General features: G+C 38.3%; 1 protein-coding gene across 2 annotated transcripts in view; it reads right to left on the bottom strand.

The window, feature by feature from the left end:
- Window positions 1–1710: 1710 nt before the first annotated feature.
- The window catches only part of LOC115429482 (calcium-activated potassium channel subunit beta-4), a 46306-nt gene continuing 23989 nt past the window's right edge, over window positions 1711–24027 (bottom strand). The window contains exons 3-5 of one of the 2 annotated variants that reach the window (XR_003936790.1): window positions 7906–8033; window positions 3210–4437; window positions 1711–3144 (exon numbers count right to left, since the gene is read on the bottom strand). Coding sequence is in view for 1 of the 2 variants with exons in the window: in XM_030148974.1 (XP_030004834.1) it covers window positions 4113–4437; window positions 7906–8033 (453 nt within the window). In the remaining variant the exon portion in view is untranslated. Of the gene's footprint in view, window positions 4438–7905; window positions 8034–24027 lie in introns of both variants that reach the window. The other variant, XM_030148974.1, reaches the window with a different exon arrangement.

Below are 24027 nucleotides of genomic sequence, written 5' to 3'. Positions count from 1 at the left end.
TTTCACTTTTCCTATATTAGATGTCCAGCATTTAAGGATTTAAGGTTGAATATTTTTGTATGCATGTTTTCATTAGTGTATAGTCACATGAAAACAAGAATTGCCTTCCAGTCTGTCATGTTACGTTGCCATGTTTCTACAGTATCTCTGAATCAACTTTTTTCCCCTTCATTTTCGGTATGTAGTATTCACCAGTCTTTCTGCTACCATAAGCTAGTATATGTTTGTGGAATTGTTAATGTATGCCTATATAAATGTCATCTGGAGGAGACAGGGTTGCATGTGTCTAACATACAGCCAACACTGCATTTAAATGACTTTACTGCCCATAATAGATAAGTAACATCTTGTGTAGCTCAATAAAACTTCACAATCAGTAACAACTGTGAGCGTGTGTCCAGAGCAGCCAATCAGATATGACACTTACAAGCAGTCACTAAAGAAAACCAAAGATTACCACCTGACTAGTATAGTTAAACAGTTATAGGTAAAGAGAACGTTATGCTCTACGGCAGAGGAAACTATAAATGCATTACAACAGAAAATCCCAAACACCTGTGCTACAACTAATTCTCAGCTGCAAACTGCACTACTGGACAAGCAGTCCTGCAATGCCAGAAGTATCTCCACACTTCAGCAGTGCGGTGCCAGGGCTGGAGATAGGTCTGGCACATCCTATATCACTCTGAAATAAGGTTAGAGTTCTCTGTGCTGTTTTGCCAATTCTTTAAACAAATCACACTAGTTGGTGGTTGGTGCTGAGCACAGGATGCAGCCACAGTGTCTTTGTTAAGTCCTTTTATGAGAGAGCCTGTTCTGGCGGAACGTGTACATGAGTGCATTTAGAGCACTGTGCTATTAAAACAAGACCCTACAAAAGAAAGCAGCACAGAGAAAACTGAGCTTTTGTCAAAAGTTGCCATTTTCAGCTTGTAAATGCAGTTATCGAGAGCAAAGAAATGCCAACTCTGCCACTGTGAGAAATATTCTGCCTTTTTCTGGCAGCGTAGTCTAGTGAGTCAGTCTACTGGACGCAAGTCGCAGAAAGCAAAGTGCACTATTTTCTGGTCTTATTGCTTGTCTAAACACAAACACCCAACAACAACACAAGAAGTGGCCCAGTGTCAGGCCAAAAGATGACAAACTGTGGAAATAACAGGACTGTTACAAAACATTGAGGGAAAATGGAAGAAATGTTTGCATCAAACTGAAAAGTCCAGAATGAGGGTAACCGTAAAGTTTTCACCCTAATGGTACATAATAAATATACAAAATAACAGCCTCATTTTTACTCCACTATTTAGCTTTACCTTAATTTCCTTTTAGTCACTTTGGTCTTTTTATACTATAATACATCAGTTTAGACAGGGCTGAAATCAAGCAGAAGCCAATCTACCTATGTAGCAGGAGTCATGAACCGTCAGCACCACAGGGATTTATAAAAGCACCCTATTTTATTCACATGGTCTAGATTTTGTCCTCATTACCACTGAAGGCGATGTGAAAGGCCTCTGGGTATCAGCAATGTGTTGTTTTTATCCTGGAGCTGTCAGACCCTCCAGTGTTTACTGAGATCCAACATGTCTGTTTAACTTTTTCTCACAAAGCTTCACCATCTTTGTATTCCCATCTTCATTAAATCCAAAGTGGTGAGGATTTGCTCTGTTTCATGATGCTGCTCCAAACCGAAATGCAGGTTTTATACATCAGGTTAGAGCTTAAGGATTGTCTTAGAGGTGGAGTGGTAAAGCGTACCATTTTGAGCGTTATCTTCTTACACACAGTGTATGATATATAGCCAAAGGAATATGTCTGACATTTCGATCTAATTTGTGTGAGTCTTATTTGCACAAAGGCAGTGGCCTGGCTGTATACACAAGACACAACAGGAGCCCTGGGCTGAAGCATATTGGAACAAAGAGGTTTCCATCTGGACGTTTCATCATAATAAAAGAAGCTGTAAGAGCTGCAGACAAAGAGTAGCTCTGATTGTGAATCAGCCAAGCCTGATCATGTACATTAGCGTTAGAGCTTCCTGATTCTCCGAGGCTGAATGGAAGTACATTTCTACAGAGAGATGTCAACATCTGGAGAAAAAGATTAATGTTGGCCTTATACTTTGCTGAAGTATAATTTTACTCTAAAATTGAATCCCAATGATGCACCGAAGGTTGCTGCTTTTTCCCACCACATAAAAAAAGAAATCAATATCTTCTTCTGCGTATTATCAAAGCAGAACCCCATCCAACTACTGATTTTACTGTATATATTCTACACCTTGTTACTTAAACATATAGTACAGTGGCTTTTTTCTTCACATTTACCACATACTGTATGTGCTCCCAGTTTTACCTCCAAAACCAATCGTCTTGCCTGTATTTTGTTCTTGCTGTTTCACCGTCACGGTTTAAAGAGCACTCACATTGTTAATGAGGAGCCTCCGAAGCAACAGGATCCACTAATGAACCCTCTGATGATTCAACACCATATTTGAATACATAAATAAATAATACACCTCCCTAAATTATTCACTTTTATCTCTGATGACTGATTACAAAATATCCATCCATACATATTTACATTTAACCGGCATTTTTCCCCCCTTTTTACAATCACGTTATTAGTGACTGATTCTCCTTTAAAATAAGTATTTAAGTCCAAGCTGAAGGTGCTAATACCTCCACTCTTGTGTCATTTGGTGGTAAATTAAGTGTTTTGTGAAATTGAGATGCTGAGAGTAACTGCTGCTCTAGATAATAATGTATCTTGCAATGTTAAGTAAACATAGAGACACTAGTATTTTTCATAGTATCCTGGATATGATTTAGACTTTCAGAAATTTCTTGGTTATTCTTTTTTTAGTGCTTTGGTAATTCAAGTTATGCAGTATTTGGTCAGTAAATAAAAAAAATTTAAGTAATTAAGTAACAATGGTCAACATGTGGAAATAAATCAGAAGGTCTGGTTGTAATAATAATAATAACTATAATAATAATAATAATAATAATAATAATAATAATAATAATAATAATAATAATAGTAGTAGTAGCTGTTATAATAATTTTGTTTTCCATTACTTATCGTTTGATTTAGAAGTTCAAAGCTGTAAAGTAAAGAACAGAAATCAAATTACATCACCCTCCCCTTCACACAAACACAAGCTGGTACTAGTTTTAACATATTCAACTCACCATCTATGGAAGTGTCACATCCTGACCCTGATCAAACCCAGTACAAGATAAAAAAACATGATTCTTATGTGGTTTGTGTATCACTTCTTTATTTAACTATCCAATTTAGTAAATTTAAAAGCAATATTTTTGTTTTACTGTTTATCTTCAGACACCAAAATACTTAAAATGGTGGCTGTGAAAATAAATGTGAAACAATTTAATTTAATTGTATTAATTTTGAGCTCAAAATGGGAAAACAAGCTCTCTTTATGCATGTAAACTGTAAAACAAACTGCTCTTTTTTTAGTGTTTATTTCCATTTCTTTAGAGTTTGATAATTAAATAAACAGATGACACACAAACCTCCTGTGCATATAATCATACTGAGTTTAGGAAGCGGCTACACCTAATCACGCTGCTAAACAGAAAGTGACACCGGAACCTCTGCACTCTGAATAGTAAAGATTGTGGCTACAGTAGACAGTGGTGAGCTACAGAAGGGAAACTTTAGAGAGAAAGTTTATAAAGACTTTCCCCGTAAAGACTTAAGAGCTACAGTAAAGACAGCAGTGGAGTCAGAGGACTGGACTCTGACTCACTTTTCCTGACATGTAATACAGTGTCCCATCAGTCACAGCACTGGCGTCAATTAGAATAACCTTTCTTTAAGCCAGTCAGCAGACTCAGAGAGTGTCTACTTATCCAGTGAGTTGTGTTAAAATCAGAGGAAAGCTGCTGATTTTCTCTACACTGTTTCTGCTCATAATACAGGCAGGAGGGGCACGTCTCCTCATCCTCATAGTCAACAGTGGTTTTGCCATTTCTGATCATATAAACCCGTGGGTGGCAGTGGGTTGTTGGTTTCAGACATCCTCAGCTGCCAGTTTGTCAGCATCCTCCCACTGTTGAGTATATCACCAACCAAAAAAACTGTGTCTTTTAATGTTCTCGGTCACGGCGTCGAACTGGTACCGCAAACAGTGGCAGGGTCCGTGTTGGTGACGACAGCTCCGGGTCAGAGTTCGTAGCCAGGGCTTCTCCAGACTTGTTGCTCCTTCGATCTGAGACCCCGCCCCCCAGGTCTTGGCACACCTCGTAGGAGCACTTCCTCTTCTGCAGGGCCTCAGCTCGGACAGCCAGAGAGCGAGCGCACACTGTCAGGAGCACAATGAGCGTGCCCAGAAGGAGAGACACCATTGGCCAGAGGACACAGTGAAGCAGGACACTGGTGTCATGGGAACGGCGCCACAACACATCATCTGGTCTGCAATCATATGAAGAAGCATAAAAAAACTGTAAAATACCTGGTGTTACATCGACCCTGCATGAACTATTAAATTAGCAGATACTCCTCTGAATAATGGCCTGTGTTTATCTGTTATGAGCTCCATTGTCTGATTACAACTTTCTCAGTTCTGTTTCAGTAGGTCCAGTTCCATTTGCCTTTGAAGGGTTTCAGATATCTTATTTTAAGCATTGGCAGTGGTATTGGTGATAACTGTTCTAAATCCCAGTGTTTGTTGAAGTGGTTTGTGTAGAAATGGTAGTCAGTGTGCTTTATCTGTGAGACAGATCACTGGAAGTCTGGAAGTAGCTGCTATTACATGCTTTTCTAATATCAGTTTGAGCTATATTTCTTCTTTTTTTTTAACTGTAAATATCTTCTATACACACAGTGATGCTTATTTGATAAAAACTCTGAAAAACACACTTTAAATTCTTGTACAGATTAATAGGTTGCAGCCTCTGCATATCTTGTAAATGGTGTCTTATAAATGAAGAAGAAAGGAAAAAACAAACACATTATTTGAGCCACAGTTAAATTCATATCATATGGGAGATGTATTGATACAGGTTTCCAAAGCAGCAATCATATTGTTGTGGCTAAAGTACTGAAATCAAATTTCAGTTTGTGCTGCACAATGCAAACATAACTTTAGCTGAGCAGTCACATGCAATCCAACTATAGGCTGTAAAGACTGAATTCACTAGATAAAAATTTTTGATGTGTGACATTTGGTCATATAAATAATACTGACTCAGCTGAAACTTGCATAGTTAAACTAATACTGATGCCACCAATTTGACATTTGTTTTGTGATCAGTTAGCTGATGCTGAATCCCAGCCTTAGCTTCCTAAACCAGTAAAGCATAAAACATTAAAAATGTGGTAGTTAATGGCAAGAGACGAATAATTTTTTTACTTTGTTTGAATCGTGCAATCAACTACAAATACGATGTTTGTCTTTGTATGTATTTTACAAGTTAAGTTCATGTTAAAGATAGTAAAGCAACATGTAGTTTAGTGTGCAGCTGCTTAGTGGACTGCATCATTTGTATTAGGTGATACACATCACCAATACCAAAATGACCATCAGCTTGGAACTTTTCATATTCGTTCTCCAAGAACCAGGTGAACTGGTGTTAAAACAGGTGAAATTCCCAACAAGTCTGATGATGTTGAAAAATGCAGATGGGTGCTTCTATGAAACTGGTCCCTAAAAACAGGACAGACAGGCTAAAAATTCCAACCAGATACAGACTAATGTTATGAAGCAAGTTTGGAAGCACTTTGGGTCTATTTTAAAAATAAATATTTACTGAGATAAAAGAGAATCTATTTTTAACCATTTAAAACACATTTTTGTATTATTTGCATATTATTTTTACATAAAAATCCACATGTAACCCGGTAAAAGGACACAAAAATTATGTGCTACTATTTTTTTTGACTATCTTTTTATTCTCTCACAGGTACATTTTGGGAATCAAACTAATTATGCAAGGCAGAATGTTTCACAAAAATGGCCGCTATTGCAAAATCCCTCGTGATTTATATGTGTTTAAATGGGCAGGTTCTGCATGTAACACCAGTGGACACGATGGGTTACACACAAAACCTGGAATGAGACTGAGATTCATGAAAAACCCACATCTGGATTAGAAAAACCAATAGGATCATCAAATTTAACACAGTGTCTTTATTTGTAGTGCTGTAAAAGACCATTTACAGCTATGTTTTCAAGATCAAATGCACTGGCACCTAGGTAGCTTTTCATGTCCCAGTTTTGGTCCTATTTTTTGGCCCCAATATTTCATTAAAAATTCATTAATTTTGGGATGGCTCAGAGCAAGAGTATATATTTTTTTGCATTTATCTGAGGTCATCATTAGGTACATCCTGGGGGAAATATGTCTAAATTTCTCTTTTATTATTGGGTCTAAAAAGGTACCAGAAGGAACCCAGTTTCATAGAAGCACCCATGATCTTAAGCAGCTTGTCAGAACAGACAGTTAGGATGATGCCTACTGTAATCTCTCTATTTATGTATTTTCACATACTCCAACAACAGTCATTATATTTATAAATTGTTACAACATCATAATATCAAAAACTTGTCTTTCAACACTGACTGTAAATTTATTTTATTTGTTTTCTGAAATAGGGTCCTTTGAGCTCCAACTAAAAGAGGTGGGACTTTGCCTCTATGTTCGCTGATCCAGCTGCTCTCACCTTTTGTTACCTCATTAGTTCAGCTCCACACAGTGTCTCATTATCTGATATTGAAGTACCTTAGGACGTGCTCTAAGCCAATACACTAAACTACCTGTGCTTCATTATCAGCTAACAGGACATGCATGGACAAACATTAAATTAACTTACTACAAATTAACAGTCAGTAGTCTACTTATGAAGATCTTTGAATTTCTTACTTAATTTTAGCATTCGTTGACATGCTGCAAAGATGCACAAAATATAAACAAAATTATTAAATGTCTTTTAAACTGTTGGGGACTGATGACAGTAAATCACAACTCCTCTGTGTATAGAGAGTAAAAACAGTACCTTTTGAAAGTCTAAGATGAAGTATAACCTTCATGTCACCTCTAAAACAACTTCATACATCAAGTGATTTTCCTAATTAAGAAGCATTTTGAGTGCCCACCCTTTCTGGAGAAGAGATGCTGGTGTGTTCCATAACTGAGCTCCCTCTGGGCCTTCATTTATAAACAGAGTTTCCTCATTCTCTTTCTACTGGTGCAGAGATAAAAATAAAGCTAACCAAGGTCACCGGTAAGCGCCGTCTGTGAATAATAGGTGGATTAAGCTGACACGGTAAAGGAGATCTCTGTTTCTCTGTCTCATCAATTTTCAGTTACAGCATAAAGAAAGGCTGAGCCCCTTAAAAGGCTCAACAAAAGAGGAAAACAGATAACCCCTATAAGTATAATAACTGTTTTTGTGTCACTGCAGTATAATTTGGATGTAACCCCTATATCCTACATCTTATCTCTTGTATATGTCATAAAAACACACTGCAGTTTATTTACCCTTTATACTCAAAATTTACCTGCACAAATAAAGGACACTCATTTTTCATAACACCTGACTGTGCACCTAAGACACCAAAAACTTCTCAATATAGTGTGACACAGAAATGCTTGGACGCACACACCCACCAATAAACCTCTGATAATAAAGCTGCAAGATGTGGAGGTATAAAGACAGTCTGCGCTGATTTTGACAGGTCAAAGATCACATTGAACAACTTGGGTAGTTTAAAATATTGAGTCAAAAAGATGCTGAAGTAATACTGCAGGTTGGCATAGCCTTCTGTCGTTCCCCTTCATAAACGATGATCTGTCACTGAGGAAAATTTCACAGCATCACACATCTGCTGTTTCCAATTTGTCTGTATCACACCTTAAAATAGACCTTGCTGTATCTCACCTCCTCTGCTGGTTGAAGAAGCAGGTGAAGGACTGGCTGCTGACCTCTTTGGTGAAGTAATCCTCCCACCACAGGACGCTGTCTTTGTTCTTCTGGTTGTCCCTCTCACATGGAGGGACGTATGAGCACTAAGAGAAAAATACACAAAACCAACAGAAGTCATACTCCCATTCAATGTTGAACGTACGGTGTGGGATATTTAGTGACATCTAGCAAGGAAGCCACAAACTGCAACAAACTACATACAACAAACACTTAAGGACAAATAAGAAGTTAAAATATTTAACCATTAAAGATCTAGAACTATTTTTGTGGCAGCTTCAAAATTAATTTCCCCTTTACCAAGTTATTTATCACCATTTATTCTAATATTTTCCTCTGTATAAATGCAATACTTTTCCTTGAATCTATTTTAGTGATAAAACCAATATCACATGTTTGTAAGAGATGTCAACATAAACATAAAAGTGAAAATAGCACCTACAGTTTGTTTACTTTGTTCTGGGCTTTTTAGTTGAGGGGATAATTGCTCTAGTCCACACTTGTACATAGTAGGTGACACTACAGCACCATAACACTGGATGACACCTGCTATAGAGTTAGAAAAAGGAAGAAAACTTCATTCTGAGGCTGAGCTACTGTAGGAACTCCAGACCCACTCCATCTGTAGGTATAAATGGTTCTTTATTAGCAGTGGTGTAGTGGTCCCTGGAGAAGTGGGTACACTCTCAATTTTTGCCCTTTTAAAAAAATTTAAAGTAAAAACGCTGTTTTAGCCTACTCACCAGTGGCGGCTGCTCGTCTTTCAGACAAGGGAAGCTCATTGTCGGCTTACATAAAAAAAATAAAAAAATAAAAATAAATAAATTAAAAAAATTGTCAAGCTATTTAAACATAAATTCGGCCCTCCGTTCCTTTTTAAGAAAATGCTCAGTGACCTTATCGTACCAAGTAGGTGTCTTTTCCAGGGACTGGACCAGTGTCCTCTGAATGTCCAGCAGAGCTGGGCTGCTCAGATTGCCTTGGCCCATTGTGTTGTGGGTGTAAGACTTCAGCCTTTTTAAACTAGAGATGCTCCTTTCACTCCGACCTAGCCGACAGTTTGATTGATTTAACTATCGACAAAACGATATTAAACTCGAACAAGAAATGATTAAATTATGAAACTGAAACAAGAAAACGCTGAAATTATGTTAAATTGAAACAAGGAAGTCCAATGAGTGTATTTTATTTACAGTGCAAGAAATGAACGAGTAATTTCGTAGTAGTTTCTCTCTCTCTTTCACAGCAGAATGTGCGACGGTATTAAACTGAACTGTGTCAGTGAAGGAGGGTATCTGAAACTAGATGTCAATCAAACGGGATTCAGCCTTTCGACTGATCCTCCAATCAGCACGTGAGATTCTGGGGTCCAGCCCGGCCGAGCTCCGCCCACAGCTCCATTCACCCCCAGAGACGCCCGGCGTCCGGGGGCGGGACAACTTCGTGGCATTTATCCAATTACCGTCCAGTTTTGACGCAATGAAAAAAATTGTTCCACTCAGTCCCATTGAAGCCCAGAGACGCCCGCAGTCTACAGACAAATGCACTGAGCAGAGATCAAATGAGAAAACAGCGCAAGGGGAATGTATGAGAAGTGAACAACATCGCGTCCATTGATTTGTGATAAAGCTGATTCTGAACGAACTCATCTTTGAGATGAACCTGTTCTAACACATTTGTAGTCAATAAAATGTCAACACAGCCGTACATATTTAACCATTTAATTTTCATAATTTTAGGGGAAGCTGGGCTTCCCTTGCAGTCTATGAGAAATCGCCACTGCTACTCACATAGTTTAACTATTGATGACAACATCTCTTCTCCTCTGAATGTGCAGTCATATGACCAGTATAGTTTAAAACAGTGACTCTCTCTGAAACCACCTTAAAACTTACCTCAGAATTATGTATTCCATGAAAGTAGGTTCTCTCGATATGTGTCACTCATTTGAAAGATGCTTATTCTGCCTTTCTTGTTCGCATTTCCAATAATTACACATCTTTCAACGAGACGTGCAGTGACCTGTCAATCAACTGGCACCTGAGGTGTCCAATCAGGTTCCAAATATGGCCAGCGCTAAGCAGAGCCCTGGCTCTGGTGCTAAGTAAGCAATGTTTTCCTCGGCATGACCCGCCCTACTCTGCCTCTGATTGGCTCATCAGTCCTCATGCCTAAAGTTAACCAATCTAATCAGTGAAGGTACCAGGTACTAGCCAATTAGAGGCAGAGTAGGGTGGGTCATGGCTTCACCATCCTGGGGGGAAAACATGGGCAATTTGGCTCAGGCACTACTGAATAGTGTGCATTAGGGGGATTTAGAAGTGGGTATAGGCAATGCTGACTGGAAAATAAGTAGGAATACTCCGTATACCGCCGTATACCCTGAACTACACCACTGTTTATTAGGTAGCCAATACATGATTCTCATTTTTCTGTGATTATATACTAATCAAAATGTAACTGTGAATATTTTATATGTGAATATTTTATTCATTTCTATTTCCTTGTCCTCCGTTACATCCTCTGAAATCACCCTTAATTCTAGACAATGGACATTTAAAATCCATAGAAAAGAATTATAAGATAAATATTGCATCTTCACAAGTCATATACAGTTAGTGATATGGTGACATCCAAATGTATTGAAATGTTTGTAGATTAAAGTTGGATCACACTGGGGTTCTGGTACCTTCTAATTGTGAAGAGATTACCCAACAGGGGGCACTATGATAAAGTCAAAACAAAGTGACAAGTTTACTGCTGATTGACTTGGGGGAGGGGGGTCTTTTATTTCTTACTCATTGTACTTTTAGTTTGAGTATCTAAACATAACTTCTCTCTCACACACAGGAGCATCATGGGAGGTTGATTAGTGCCTGGCTGGTTACTGTGGATCAAATGGTTGCTATGGTGATGACATGATTGGCACAGAAAAGTTGAATGTGTGGTGAATGTGAAACAAACTACAGTTCAGCCCCACACAGGGAATAATAGTGCATTAAACTGAGTCAGGGGCAGAGGACCTCAGTACATTTACTACTGTATTTCCATTCTAATTCCCTTTATATTTGAACTCTATTGTGTTTATCTGACACCTGTAGTTACTTATCAGGAAAAAACATACAGTAATCATAGACACATGCTGAAAATAGATGAGTTAAAAAATAAAATGAAAAATTAAGACTATTTCAATGAAAAGACAATGATGATAATCACACCAACAAAAACATTTACAGATATCGTAAGACATTATGTACTATAGTGTCAAGTGTCAAGAATGATCTCCATCAGCTTACATTAGTGCATATTTCAGATGTTAAAACAACATTAAAAATAATTCAGCCACTCTTGCTTGTGATAAGAAAGGATCTGAGTGCTTATTCTGAAACTGTGTCAGAAATGATTTTGAGGTGAACACATGGCACAATTTGACTTGTAGTCGTTGTAGATTTTAATGTTGTTCTGTCACACTGTTAGTTTTATGCATATATTAGTGTTGTTTCTTAAAAATCTAACCAGGGGAAAGGCCTGCAAATGAGCTCCTATGGCTACAAGTCCTATATACACCGATCAGCCATGACATTATGTCCACTGACAGGCAAAGTGGTGTTAATTTTGATTACTCCAAAGGGACCTGTCAGTGGGTGGATACATTAGGCAGCAAGTAAACATTTAGCCTTTGAAGCTGATGCAGAAACAGCCAAAGGGGCAAGAGCAGGGATCTGAACTTTGACAAGGGAGAAACTGTGATGTAATATCACTGGGTCAGAACATCTCCAGATCTTCTTGTTCATTCCCAGCACTACAAATTACTTGGTTCTTAATTAGAACTGTTAGATAATTTATCCTGTGTTAAGAATTCATTTTTTTAAGTGTTCATACAAATGTAGACATGCTTATTTCTAGATTTAACTATCTTAATTCAAGAAATCTTGTCAAGTGAAATTATCTTGCTGCATGGATGGATATTTCACTTATTTTGAGTACCTTTTTCCTCAGATTTAGTGTTTTTATCTTGATTTTAGACGCTCTTTTTTGCAGTAAGTGTAAAGTCATCAGTACCAACCAAAAGCATCTAAAGAACAACAACCACCCAATCAAGCACCTATGGGACAATAACATTATTACCACCTGTCTAACATTTTTTTTTCCATAAAAACAGCTCTGACCCGAGGCCTAGACCCCACCAGACCTCTGAAGGTGTACTGTGGTATCTGGACCAAGACGTCAGCAGCAGACCCCTGAAGTCCTGGAAGTAGAGAGGTGGACCAGCATGGATTTATTTGTCCAACACCTCCCACAGATGATCAATTGGCCTGAGATTGAGATGTTCTTCCTTAGTCCATTTTTGGTCTGTACTAACCACTGCAGACCAGGACCAACCAACAAGACCTGCAGTTGTGGAGATGCGTTATAATATGGGCTTGGTCAAATTCACTCAGTTCCTTTTGTTGCTGCTTCCAACACATCAGTGCTCACAATGTTATGGCTGATTGGTGTACATTACATTGGTTGCATAATTTTAAATGTAACAATGCCTAAAACCAGAACCAAAACAATTTCTACCCAGTTTAATCCCTCAAGTGATTTGAGTGATAATCACGACATCGTTACGGCATTCAATGGACCTACTTTATTAGCCCTCCACTGCAAAACGCTGGTTTTATAAGCTTATCTGGTTGAGCAGATCTCCACTGAGCTTCATGTGTTTTTCTGTCTGATTGCATGTCATCAATGCAGGCTGGAGCTTAGTGCAGGTAGAGAGAGCATCTTTCCCAGCTTCTGTGTGTGTGTGTGTGTGTGTGTGTGTGTGTGTGTGTGTGTGTGTGAGTGTGTGTGTGTGTGTGTGTGTGTGTGTGTGTTTCAGGCAATTGTCAGCTTACTCCCCTGCTCAGCTTGGCAGCCATTCATCCTCAGCACCATTTATCACGCAGCCAATCAAACCCACCCTCATCCCATGACATCATAAGTGGGTTGTCCTGCCACATGATTGCGGTTGCCATGCCAACATGCTGAGGATACAATTATGTGTGTGTGCGTGCATGTGTGTTTTGTTCCCTAATAAATGGTCTAAATGAGATCAATGTAGAGAGTGTGTGTTGATATGTAGTGGTCTAATGAAAGGACAGCGTGTTTCTTACGGGAAGCATCGCCGGTCTGCAAAGACAGCGGGTCACTCCTGACACACACTCATTTAAATTCTCCTCTCAGGTTTATTTATGTCAGGTTTTTGATATTCAGAGCATGCAGGTGCACGTTAAAGGGATTTGGATTCGGTTTGTCACGCTTCTGTTGTAAAAACAGCCAAATTCAGTAAAGGCAAACAAAGTTTAGGAAAATGACATGATGGTGTTTCAAAATGTTTTAAAGGCCAAATCTATAAATAGACAAGCAAAAGGCAAGCTTGTAGGTCACTCGATCACTTGATGAACTCATTAGCTGAATTGTTTTGGCAAATGTTGGCCAGCTTCACCTACTCAAATGTGAGAAATTACAACCTTTGTATATCATCATTCAGACACCATTAATATTAAAAGTGATCTGTCTTTGTTCTGGATACATTTTATTTTAGAAGTAGGGAAATTATATCTACAGTCTGACTATTAGTGAATATAATTTTCACAGATCCAGCTAACCACAAAACATCAAACTTGGTACATCTGTCCAGTCTGTCCTTTAAGCATTTGAATAATTGACCCATTGCAAAACACTCGGTAGTTGTCATTTTAGTTGAGATAATAATCAAATTACGAGAAGGAAACACAGTATCACAGTATCTGAAAACTGTGGTCACATTTCATAGTGCCATGTCTGTTACATGTATGCTCTGTAGATTAATCCTTTGTAGATATTAGGCTGTAAATTCAAGGATGAGTTAGCATTTTGAGCAAACAGTGGCTTGCAAAAGTATTCATACCTGTAGAAGCCAATAACGTAATAATGACCCATAACGTAATCAATTTGCCATTTTTAAAATGTAATAGGCCAATAATGCATTAACTGGCCAATAACGTAATAAAAGTCCTGAACCGATAACATAATAACTTTTGGCCAGTAATGTAATAACTTATTATGTTATCGGTTGGTTATTACATTATTGGCGTGGTAAAAAAAAAAATTCTTTGCAAATGTAATAACTGAACCAATCTCTCTCTCTCTCTCTCTCTCTCTCTCTCTCCATGTATTTGTCTATTTAACTTTATAGTTAAAATCATCTCTAATCCTGTCTGCTGCTTAGGCTTTCAAGCTATCTCTGAACGAAGTGGAAGCACATGTTTACAAACACAGACAATGGTATGATATGAAGTATGTATGACATGTATAACATGGAACTCACTCTTGAAGACAGTGAATTTTTTTTTCACTGTTAAGAATTTTTTTTTGATTTCTCATAATTGAAACTAGATAGCAGTGGTGTGACATTGACTTTCTTCAGTTGCCCAAACCTTTCTTTCTATCTTTCTTTCTAGCACACATGTTGAAAGGTAATCAGTGATCAATTTTCTTTGGTGAACAGTTCATATATATTTTTTTTAATTCTTGCATATACCACGTAAAATCTTATATATTTAGAGCAAGACAATATAACATTATTGAGAGTGTATTCAAAGTTAATGGACTATACCTAGCTAACTGTTGGCTAGTTAATAGCATTATGAACTATTACAGTTTGATAATATCAGGGGGTATAACCATTTTTGTGTGTGTGTGTGTGTGTGTGTGTGTGCGTGCGTGCGTGCGTGCGTGCGTGTGTGTGTTTGTGTGTGTTTTAGCTGATGATCTCTGGTAAATTTAATGGAATGGAATGGATAAATGGAATAGATCAAGTATGGGACAAACCCTCAAAATATTAAAAGTATCTGCCACTGCCTTAAAGGACTGTCACTGGCTAGCGCTGCTACATGGAAAGAGACTGATATGTTTTGAAAGAACATCCATATATTGCCTTTGAATTGAAGCTTTGTAGCTTTTGTTAGCTGTTGTATGTAACGGAGTTAATGTATATAGTCTAGGATTCCACTTGCCATCTCACACTGTTTTATTGTGTTAATTACAATTTTATTTTAGGGACATTAAACACCACACCCCTGCAAACTAGGGTCGTGCACCCCAGGGAGATAGCGGCAGTTTTGCTGCGCTGTCTTCCTGGTTAGTACACACATGTTGGTTCTGTCATTATTTTACATTTTGAAAATTTTTTTTAATTTCATATCTGGATGATTATTGTGTACCGTTGTGTTTGTGGCTCCCTGTCGGCTGAGCATGTTTTTTGAATGGCAATGTTCTTTATGTATGTTCATGGTCTGATTGTGGTGTTAGCTAACTGTGATTTTTTTTTTTTTAATTTTTATCTTGACAGTGTGAAAGTGACGTTGTGTTTTCTGCCAGGTATGCATTTTATTTACTTTTTATTTACTTAGTTATTGAGAAAGTGGCAGTTTTGATGCGCTGTCTTCCTGTGTGAAAGTGATGATGTGTTTTCTGCCAGAAAAAACAGCAAGGAAAGAGAGGATCGTGTTCTTCACAGCGCACAAGTACAGCCGCTACACATACACTTATATTATATGTTAGGCCATTTAATATTCTGAGTTTACAGTTTAAAGAAGAGCATAATATACCTTCGTCTTTAAAACAATTGCATGTATTTCACAGATCTGAAAAGAGGAGAATACTGCAAGCAATGTTTGTCCTCTCTTGGATCATCTGGGAATGTACAGGACATGGACAGAAACAAATCTCAGATGACACTTATGATGTGATTCTCAGTGCACTCAAGGGAGAATTTAATATTCCTGTAGCAGAGAGATCAAGGATCCAGCATGCTGCACTTGTTCAACTGTGGTGGAATAGGCAACATTATGCGCTCAGTGAGGATGGCCAGACAATTACATTCAATGGAAAACCAGTAGCAAGGAAGTCAACTATCGCTGCAGTTGTGAACAAGGCTCTTGATGAAACTAAAGGTTCTGGTGCAAGAAAACTGAACATACACCTTAGAGAAGAGTACTCCGGAATCAGTCGAGCTAGTGTTCAAGATACATTGGACAGATGAAGACGTTACCAACTGCATAAGGCTACCTTTGAAAACAAACCAAATCCAAAATCCATTAAAGCCAAAGCAGTTCAAGTTCATCACCAGATTGACCTGCTTGACATGGGGAAATGGTGGGTAAAACATGCTAGAGCTATGTATCGGTACATCCTGACCATAATAGATGTATTTAACAGATACATCTGGCTAAGACCACTGAAAAGTAAACACAGCACTGAGATTGCCAGACATCTTGAGGACATTTACACTGAGCATGGTCCACCGAAGGTTATACAGTGTTATGGAAATGTTCAACTGATAACCCACACACAAAGAGGAGGAGAGAAAGTTAGAGTTAAAATAAATAAATGCATTTATTGAGAAGTCAATCACAGAGAGACTCTGTAAGTGAAGTCTGCTTAAACAAGAGAAAACTAAAGATTATATAGAACCAAATCCAACCCCCTCAAACTATGATGTCATTCCTTACGTACATCGTACCACCCCATACTACTCCTTCTCTGCTCCGTGAAGAGGTCATGATGACCTCTCCACTCTAACCTTGCTTGGATCCAATCTGGAGTGCAGGCGCCATCCTCTATCTACACATTCAGACATTTAGGTGTTTGGGTTTTAACTCAAGGCAAGAACTCCGTTCCTGGGTTGGGGGTGTTACAGAGTGGTAAACATCACACATAATGAATAATGACTCAGCATTAAAAGAAGATGTACTAACAGTATAAAATATAAAGAGTATAAAACATAAAAAGTAAATTTTTCCACCACAACAGCATGATCAAGGAAAGGAATTCAAAGGTGCGGTAAAGAAACTCATGGAGTCCCTGCAGGTGACAATAATTCAGAGCTCACCATATCATCCCCAGAGCCAGGGTTAAGTGGAGAGAAGCCACCGTGTACTCAGGAAAAAGATAATGTACGACTTAGTCAACTATCAACAAGGGGGAGTCAGCTGGGTCAAACATGTACCAACACATGCCAGGGTAATGAATGAAGACCCAAAGGAGCTTTTGAGCTGGATGTCTCCTTTTCAGGTGTACTATGGAAGAAAAGTCATAGATTGTCCAATAGGTTAACCTGTTCCCCAGCTGAATTTCCTGAAGAATAATGTCTACCACAACATCAAACACTGCCCACCCAAAAGCATAGGTTTTGTTTGAGGATAAGCAAGTAAAGATTAGGAGAAGGGTGCAAAAGGCAACACAGCTCTGCACACAGCAAATGATTTCATCGAGATGTCATAAACCCTCTACAGGGTGGGGAAGCAAAATTTACAATGAACATTTAGTTTTTTTTTCTCAGCAGGCACTACGTCAATTGTTTTGAAACCAAACATATATTGATGTCATAATCATACCTAACACTATTATCCATACCTTTTCAGAAACTTTTGCCCATATGAGTAATCAGAAAAGCAAACGTCAAAGAGTATGTGATTTGCTGAATGCACTCGTCACACCAAAGGAGATTTCAAAAATAGTTGGAGTGTCCATAAAGACTGTTTATAATGTAAAGAAGAGAATGACTATGAGCAAAACTATTACGAGAAAGTCTGGAAGATACTATTAAAGAAGAATGGGAGAAGTTGTCACCCGAATATTTGAGGAACACTTGCGCAAGTTTCAGGAAGTGTGTGAAGGCAGTTATTGAGAAAGAAGGAGGACACATAGAATAAAAACATTTTCTATTATGTAAATTTTCTTGTGGCAAATAAATTCTCATGACTTTCAATAAACTAATTGGTCATACACTGTCTTTCAATCCCTGCCTCAAAATATTGTAAATTTTGCTTCCCCACCCTGTAAATATAGGATAAATGACAATGTGTTGGTCAGAGTGAAGAGTGGCAATCACAGAGTTTGAAAAAGACATTTTGTGACGCCAGGTTTAGTTGTGAAAAGAACCTTGAAGTTGCATAAATATAAGGTTCAGTTTCATATGTCAAATGGAGCCACTGCAAAACAAAAGTGGTTTTAGTGTCTGATGTAACCAGTGTAACAAGACAAGAAGAAAAGCAGCGCCTTAAGTCTCAGGCTAAAACAGTTCAACAGATGCACCTGCACCTTCCTTATACACATGAGGACAGATTGAAGTATTTTGAATCATCAAACCTGAACATTCGCTTAGACCCAATGCCAGATGGCAATTGCCAATTTGCTGCTATTGCTGACCAATTGACCAACATTGGAATTTTCCGCTCTGCATCACTATTGCGCAATGAAATTGTGGTAGATTTAGCACTTCATCCATATGGAATCGACGGGACACCCCTTTCAGAGTATGTCGAGGGAACATGGGCGGACTACTTACAGAGGGTGGCACTAGATGGCGCATACGGTGACCACCTAACTGTTTAAAGAGCATCCCAGATATTCAGTGTTCAGTTTTGTATTCTCTCAACTCGTATTTTAGATGCAACCTCTGTTATCTCACCATCTGGTTGTTTTTGTGAAAACTTGCCTCTCTTGGTTCTTGGCCATTTTGCTGAGGGACAGGGGGAACATTATGTTAGTGTAGATGGACCTATTTTTCCCTATATTCAGGCTGTTCAGGAGGCAGAGATGCATCAAGTGTCTCTTGGAATTGCCTCCCAACCTGGCCCTCTGACACTGAAGATAACCCTATGCCTGACACTGAGCCCAACTCTATGTTTGACACTGAACCCTGCCCTCTGACTAGCCCTACATGTATGTCTGAAAGTGAGCCCTGCCCTCTTTCTGACAATGAACCCAACCCCATATTTGATGCTGAAGTTTAATCTATGACCAACACTTTGCCAGCATCTCTCACCATGTCAGTCAATGAGCGTCCATACCTACCCACAGAAGTCCTAGCAATGATCATTGCCTATTCTCTCAATCAAGACATGTCTATGCTGGGAACATTCAATTGCATCTCAGTCTTGTTCCATGGCCTAGCTGCACCATTTCATCCCCATATTTACATCAGAGAGAAACTTGCAGAGAATTTGGACCTTGACAAAAATAATGGTTTCATAAGCGTTATGAAACTCTACAAGGCTGCTGAACATGGCAGTGGTCTCAGCACACATCTTAAAGAGTTGTTTAGCAAGGACAGTAGATGGATGAAAGCCTGGATTGTGTTAACTCATGTGGCCCTTGGCCAGTACAAAATTAAGGACATCTACTGGAAGAAGTATTGACCATTTTTAGTCGGTGTTTATTTGTTTGTTTGTTTTTTCAGGTTAGCAAATTTGATTTAATTTAAATTTGATTGTTTTTTTTTAATATTGAATGTTTAGTTCTTTAAAAAAAAAAGGGAGAGTTATACAAAGCTATTTTATAGCTAATGTTATATGTTCTATTTTACAGTTCAGGGACTTGAAAGACGTTAAAACTGAGACAAGCAGATTTCTACATTCCAATTATTTAGGGAGAGGACTGGAAATCTTTTTTTTTTTTTTTGAACATTTGTTACAAAGGTTTAATAAAGATTACATTTTTCATGTCCAACATGTGTGGTCATTTCATTTGAAAATACAACATCTTCAAAGAGGCATAGTTTTCATATTATATATCAACATACAATGCAGAAGCAATTGTCTGTGTTTGTAAAGAAGTGAACTGAAAATAGTCTTAATTCCTGGGGGGGGAGGGGGTTAGAGAGAGAGAGACAGAGACAGTACACGGTTTCACAGTTATATCCAATAATAAAAACTTAAATACAGTGATATTAAGGTGTTATTATAGCTTGAAAGGCTAAGGAGCAGCAGACAGGACTAGAGATCATTTTAACCATCAAGTTAACTAGACAAATACATGGGTGGGGGGGTTATCACAGTTATATATAATAAACTTAAATACAGTAATATTAATATATTATTACGTTATTGGCTCAGTTATTACATTCGCAAAGAATTTTTTTTTTTTTTTTTTTAACCAGGCCAATAATGTAATCAACCAACCAATAATGTAATAAGTTACTACGTTATTGGCTAAAGGTTATTATGTTATCAGTTCAGGACTTTTATTACGTTATTGGCCAGTTATTACGTTATTGGCCTATTACATTTTAAAAATGGCAAATTTATTATGTTATGGGTCATTATTACGTTATGGGTCGTTATTACGTTATTGGCTTCTGCAATATCCCTTGACGTTTTCCACATTTTGACAAGTTACAACCACAAACATAAATATATTTTTTTTGGAATTTTATGTCAAAGACCAACACAAAGTGGCATACAATTGTGAAGTAGAAATTAAATGATACATGATTTAAATTTTTTTTTTTTACAAAAAAAACCTTGAAAAGTGCGGTGTGCAAAAGTTTTCAGCCCCCCTGAGTCAATACTTTGTGGAACCGTCTCTTGCTGCAATTACAGCTGCAAGTCTTTTGGGGTATGTCTCTACCAGCTTTGCACATCTAGAGACTGAAATTTTTGCCCATTCTTCTTTGCAAAACAGTTCAAGTTCAGTCTGATTAGATGGAAAGTGTTTGTGAACGGCAGTTTTCACATCTTGTCACAGATTCTCGATTGGATTTAGGTCTGTACTTTGGTTAAAACCATTCCATTGCAGCCCAGACTTTATGTTTAGGGCTGTTGTCCTGCTGGAAGGTGAACCTCCGCCCCAGTCTCAAATTGTTTGCAGACTCCAACAGATTTTCTTCCCAGATTGCCTTGTATATGGCTCCATCCATCTTCCAATCAATTCTGACCATCTTCCCTGTCCCTGCTGAAGAGAAGCACCCCCAGAGCATGATGTTGCCACCACCATGTTTGACAGTGGGGATGGTGTGTTCAGAGTGATGTGCAGTGGTAGTTTTCCACCACACATAGCGTTTTGCATTTAGGCCAGAAAGTTCAATTTTGGTCTCATCTGACCAGCGCACCTTCTTCCACATGTTTGCTGTGTCCCCCACACAGCTTCTTGCAAACTGCAAATGGGACTTCTTGTGGTTTTCTTTTAACAACGGCTTTCTTCTTGCCACTCTTCCATAAAGGCCAGATTTGTGGAGTGCACGACTAATACTTGTCCTGTGAACAGATTCCCCCACCTGAGCTGTGGATCTCTGCAGTTTGTCCAGAGTCACCATGGGCCTCTGGGCTGCATCTCTGATCAGTGCTCTCCTTGTTCAGGCTGTAAGTTTAGGTGGACGGCTGTGTCTTGGCAGATTTGCAGTTGTGCCATACTCTTTCCATTTCTGGATGATGGATTGAATAGTGCTCCGTGACATATTCAAAGCTTGGGAAATCTTTTTATAGCCTAACCCTGCTTTAAACTTCTCTGCAACTTTATCCCTGACCTGTCTGGTGTCTTCCTTGGACTTCATGATGCTGTTTGCTTCCCAGTACTCTCTTAACAAACATCTGAGGCCATCACAGAACAGCTGTATTTGTACTGAGATTAGATTACACACAGGTGGACTCTATTTAGTCATTTGGTCAACATTTGATCATTCAGCAACCATCAGGCAACTTCTGAAGGCAATTAGTCGCACTCAGAGAAAAGGGGGCTGAAAACTTCTGCACATTGCACTTTTCAATTTTCTATTTGTAAAACAATATTAAAATCATGTATCATTTTCTTTCTACTTCACAATTGTATACCACTTTTTGTTGGTCTTTCACATAAAATTCCAATAAAATATATATGTTTGTGGTCGTAGTGTGACAAAATGTGGAAAAGTTCAAGGGGTATGAATACTTCTGCAAGCCACTGTATCTCTTCTCTTGCCCAGAAGTCAGTATGTCATGTTTAACACACGATTATGAAATGTTTGCATATTTTTCTACAATATAAAATACAACTGACAATTTTAAGCTTTGCATGACTTTAAAAGACTACTTGTCAGCAAGTGTCTAAATGAGACTACAGAGCATGTCAGGTACATTAAATGTTATCATGTTGAAAAATCTCCATTTCTGAGAAAATTTAGAGCACCACACTGTAGAAGTGAACCAAAATGGTTGTTTTTGTTAAAAATTCAACTCACATCACTTCACATGTGACACATATCTCCTGCAGTGTCTGTGTAATTTGGATCATTAAAATAAGTTTCCACTTCATATCATTTCACTTCTTTGGCATTACAGTTACTGTCAGTACCTTTACAGTTGAGGCCAATGGGGAAAAGGACCACAATCCTCTTTGGTGCCACAGCTACAGCTCCGAGGACAATTAGAGAAGCCAGAGATGTGAAACACATACTGCCTAGTACTAGACAATGTCAGAAATCATCACTTAAAGAACGATTTTAGGGGATTTTCTGTCCTCAAAAGAGAGAGAAAAGAAGGGAGGGTGGCTCCTGAATGGGAAGTGAAAACACCGATTGCCCCCCCCCCCCCCCCCCCCCGCCCCCCCGGAACACTGGAGCTCCAGAAGGTCTGACTCATTACAGGTAATTAGTTTAAGTTAGCAACACACATCATACACACACACAGACATAAAATTACATTACTGTTGTTGTCATCCCTGAGTGATTGCTCTTTCCCTCCTGAAGAAACACGTTTTCATAAATTAATAGCTTGGTTTCTTTCTGCTGACCTTTTTCAGCTGCTTCGTAGTGTTTGTGTTTCTCTAGTTATACATATTAACGAGGTCCAAATGTTCCCATATGATTAAGAAAATCCATCACCTTCATGACACCTATTACTTCTTATACTGATTCGGCTGGGATCAGGCTTTGCTGTTAATATTAGAATAAAAATTAATAACATGGTTCAATCGATGAAAAATGTGCATGTGGATGTAAGTCCTGTCAGCTGTACAGCCATGCCCTTTGGGTACCCATGGCTGTTGTCATTTACATTTATAACATAATTAAGTCATAAATGAGGAAATTACTCAGCGAGTAATTGGCTCAGTCAAACCACCCACCTGCCTTCATCTCCTCTCTTCCTTCCTTCCTCCTCTGTCTTTCTCTTTTCAGAAACCAGATCACCTTTTAACAGCTCAAAAACATAATTTAGTACTGAGCTGCTCTTTACATTACAGGAGCAGGAAGATAAACAAATGAATCTCCTTTATACTGGGAGTAAGACAGAATACAAACATCAAACACTGATTTGGACCTATGGCTCATTGACCATTTCTCCTAAGTATTACTTTTAACCCTATAACGCCAAATGTATCATATTTACCTCTGCCAGGAGGTACTGTGATTACTTTGCTTTGTGTGTTTGTGTGTTTGTTTGCGTGTTTGTTTGTTTGTTTGTTAGCAGCTTTACGGGAAAACTATTACAACCATCTTTACCAAATTTTACCCACACATAGGCCTAGGCCGTGGGACGAACTCATTAAATTTTAGGCCAAGTAGGCCAAAGTTCAAGGTCACAGCAAGGTCACAAAATCTCAAATTTTCCTATCTCTCATCATTGAGCAATTTTCGAAAATTCATAAAAAATTCAAAACGACTCCAAGTAGCCTCCAAGTTGATACACCCATAGCTTACAACAATATCTTGTATCTAGCACAAAATTGTCCACATCCACTGTGGAATGTGGACTCCGTGGACATTTCAGTTTAACATTGAAAATCCCATTTACGACACATTTTTCATTATAACTCATCAAATATTGATTAGAATTTAATATAATTTGACATACACATGACTGGTACCAAGCTTCAACTTCTTCTGCTGTATGGAACAACCTTGAAACTGTTTAATTTAAAAAGGAATAATCAATCCACACATGTACACTGTTCGGGGTGCTTGGCGGAGGTTTGCGTTCTCTAAACACTTGTTAATACATGAGTTCTGAAACCCTCTACATGATCAGTCTGATTTTTTTTTTGTTCTTGAAAAACCTGATGTATACAATTAGATACATGTAATGCACGGAAAATCCACCAGGGAGGAGGAATTCGTTCACCAGAGGCCTTTCCAGTGACACTAAAAGACTGAAATTAATTAGGAAGGAGGCACTCGATGTATCAAATATAATACAAAATTGAAACTCATACATGGAAATTGATATTTGGAAAAAAAAAAGTTTTTCGTTGTTCAGAAGGACCAATAAAGGCTCCAGTTTCAAAGAACTGGAAATTTTGTCAATGATTTAATGG

The sequence above is a fragment of the Sphaeramia orbicularis genome, chromosome 12, assembly GCF_902148855.1.
Source record: "Sphaeramia orbicularis chromosome 12, fSphaOr1.1, whole genome shotgun sequence".
Classification (NCBI taxonomy): Eukaryota; Metazoa; Chordata; class Actinopteri; order Kurtiformes; family Apogonidae; genus Sphaeramia; species Sphaeramia orbicularis.
This window is presented reverse-complemented; position numbering and strand designations above follow the sequence as displayed.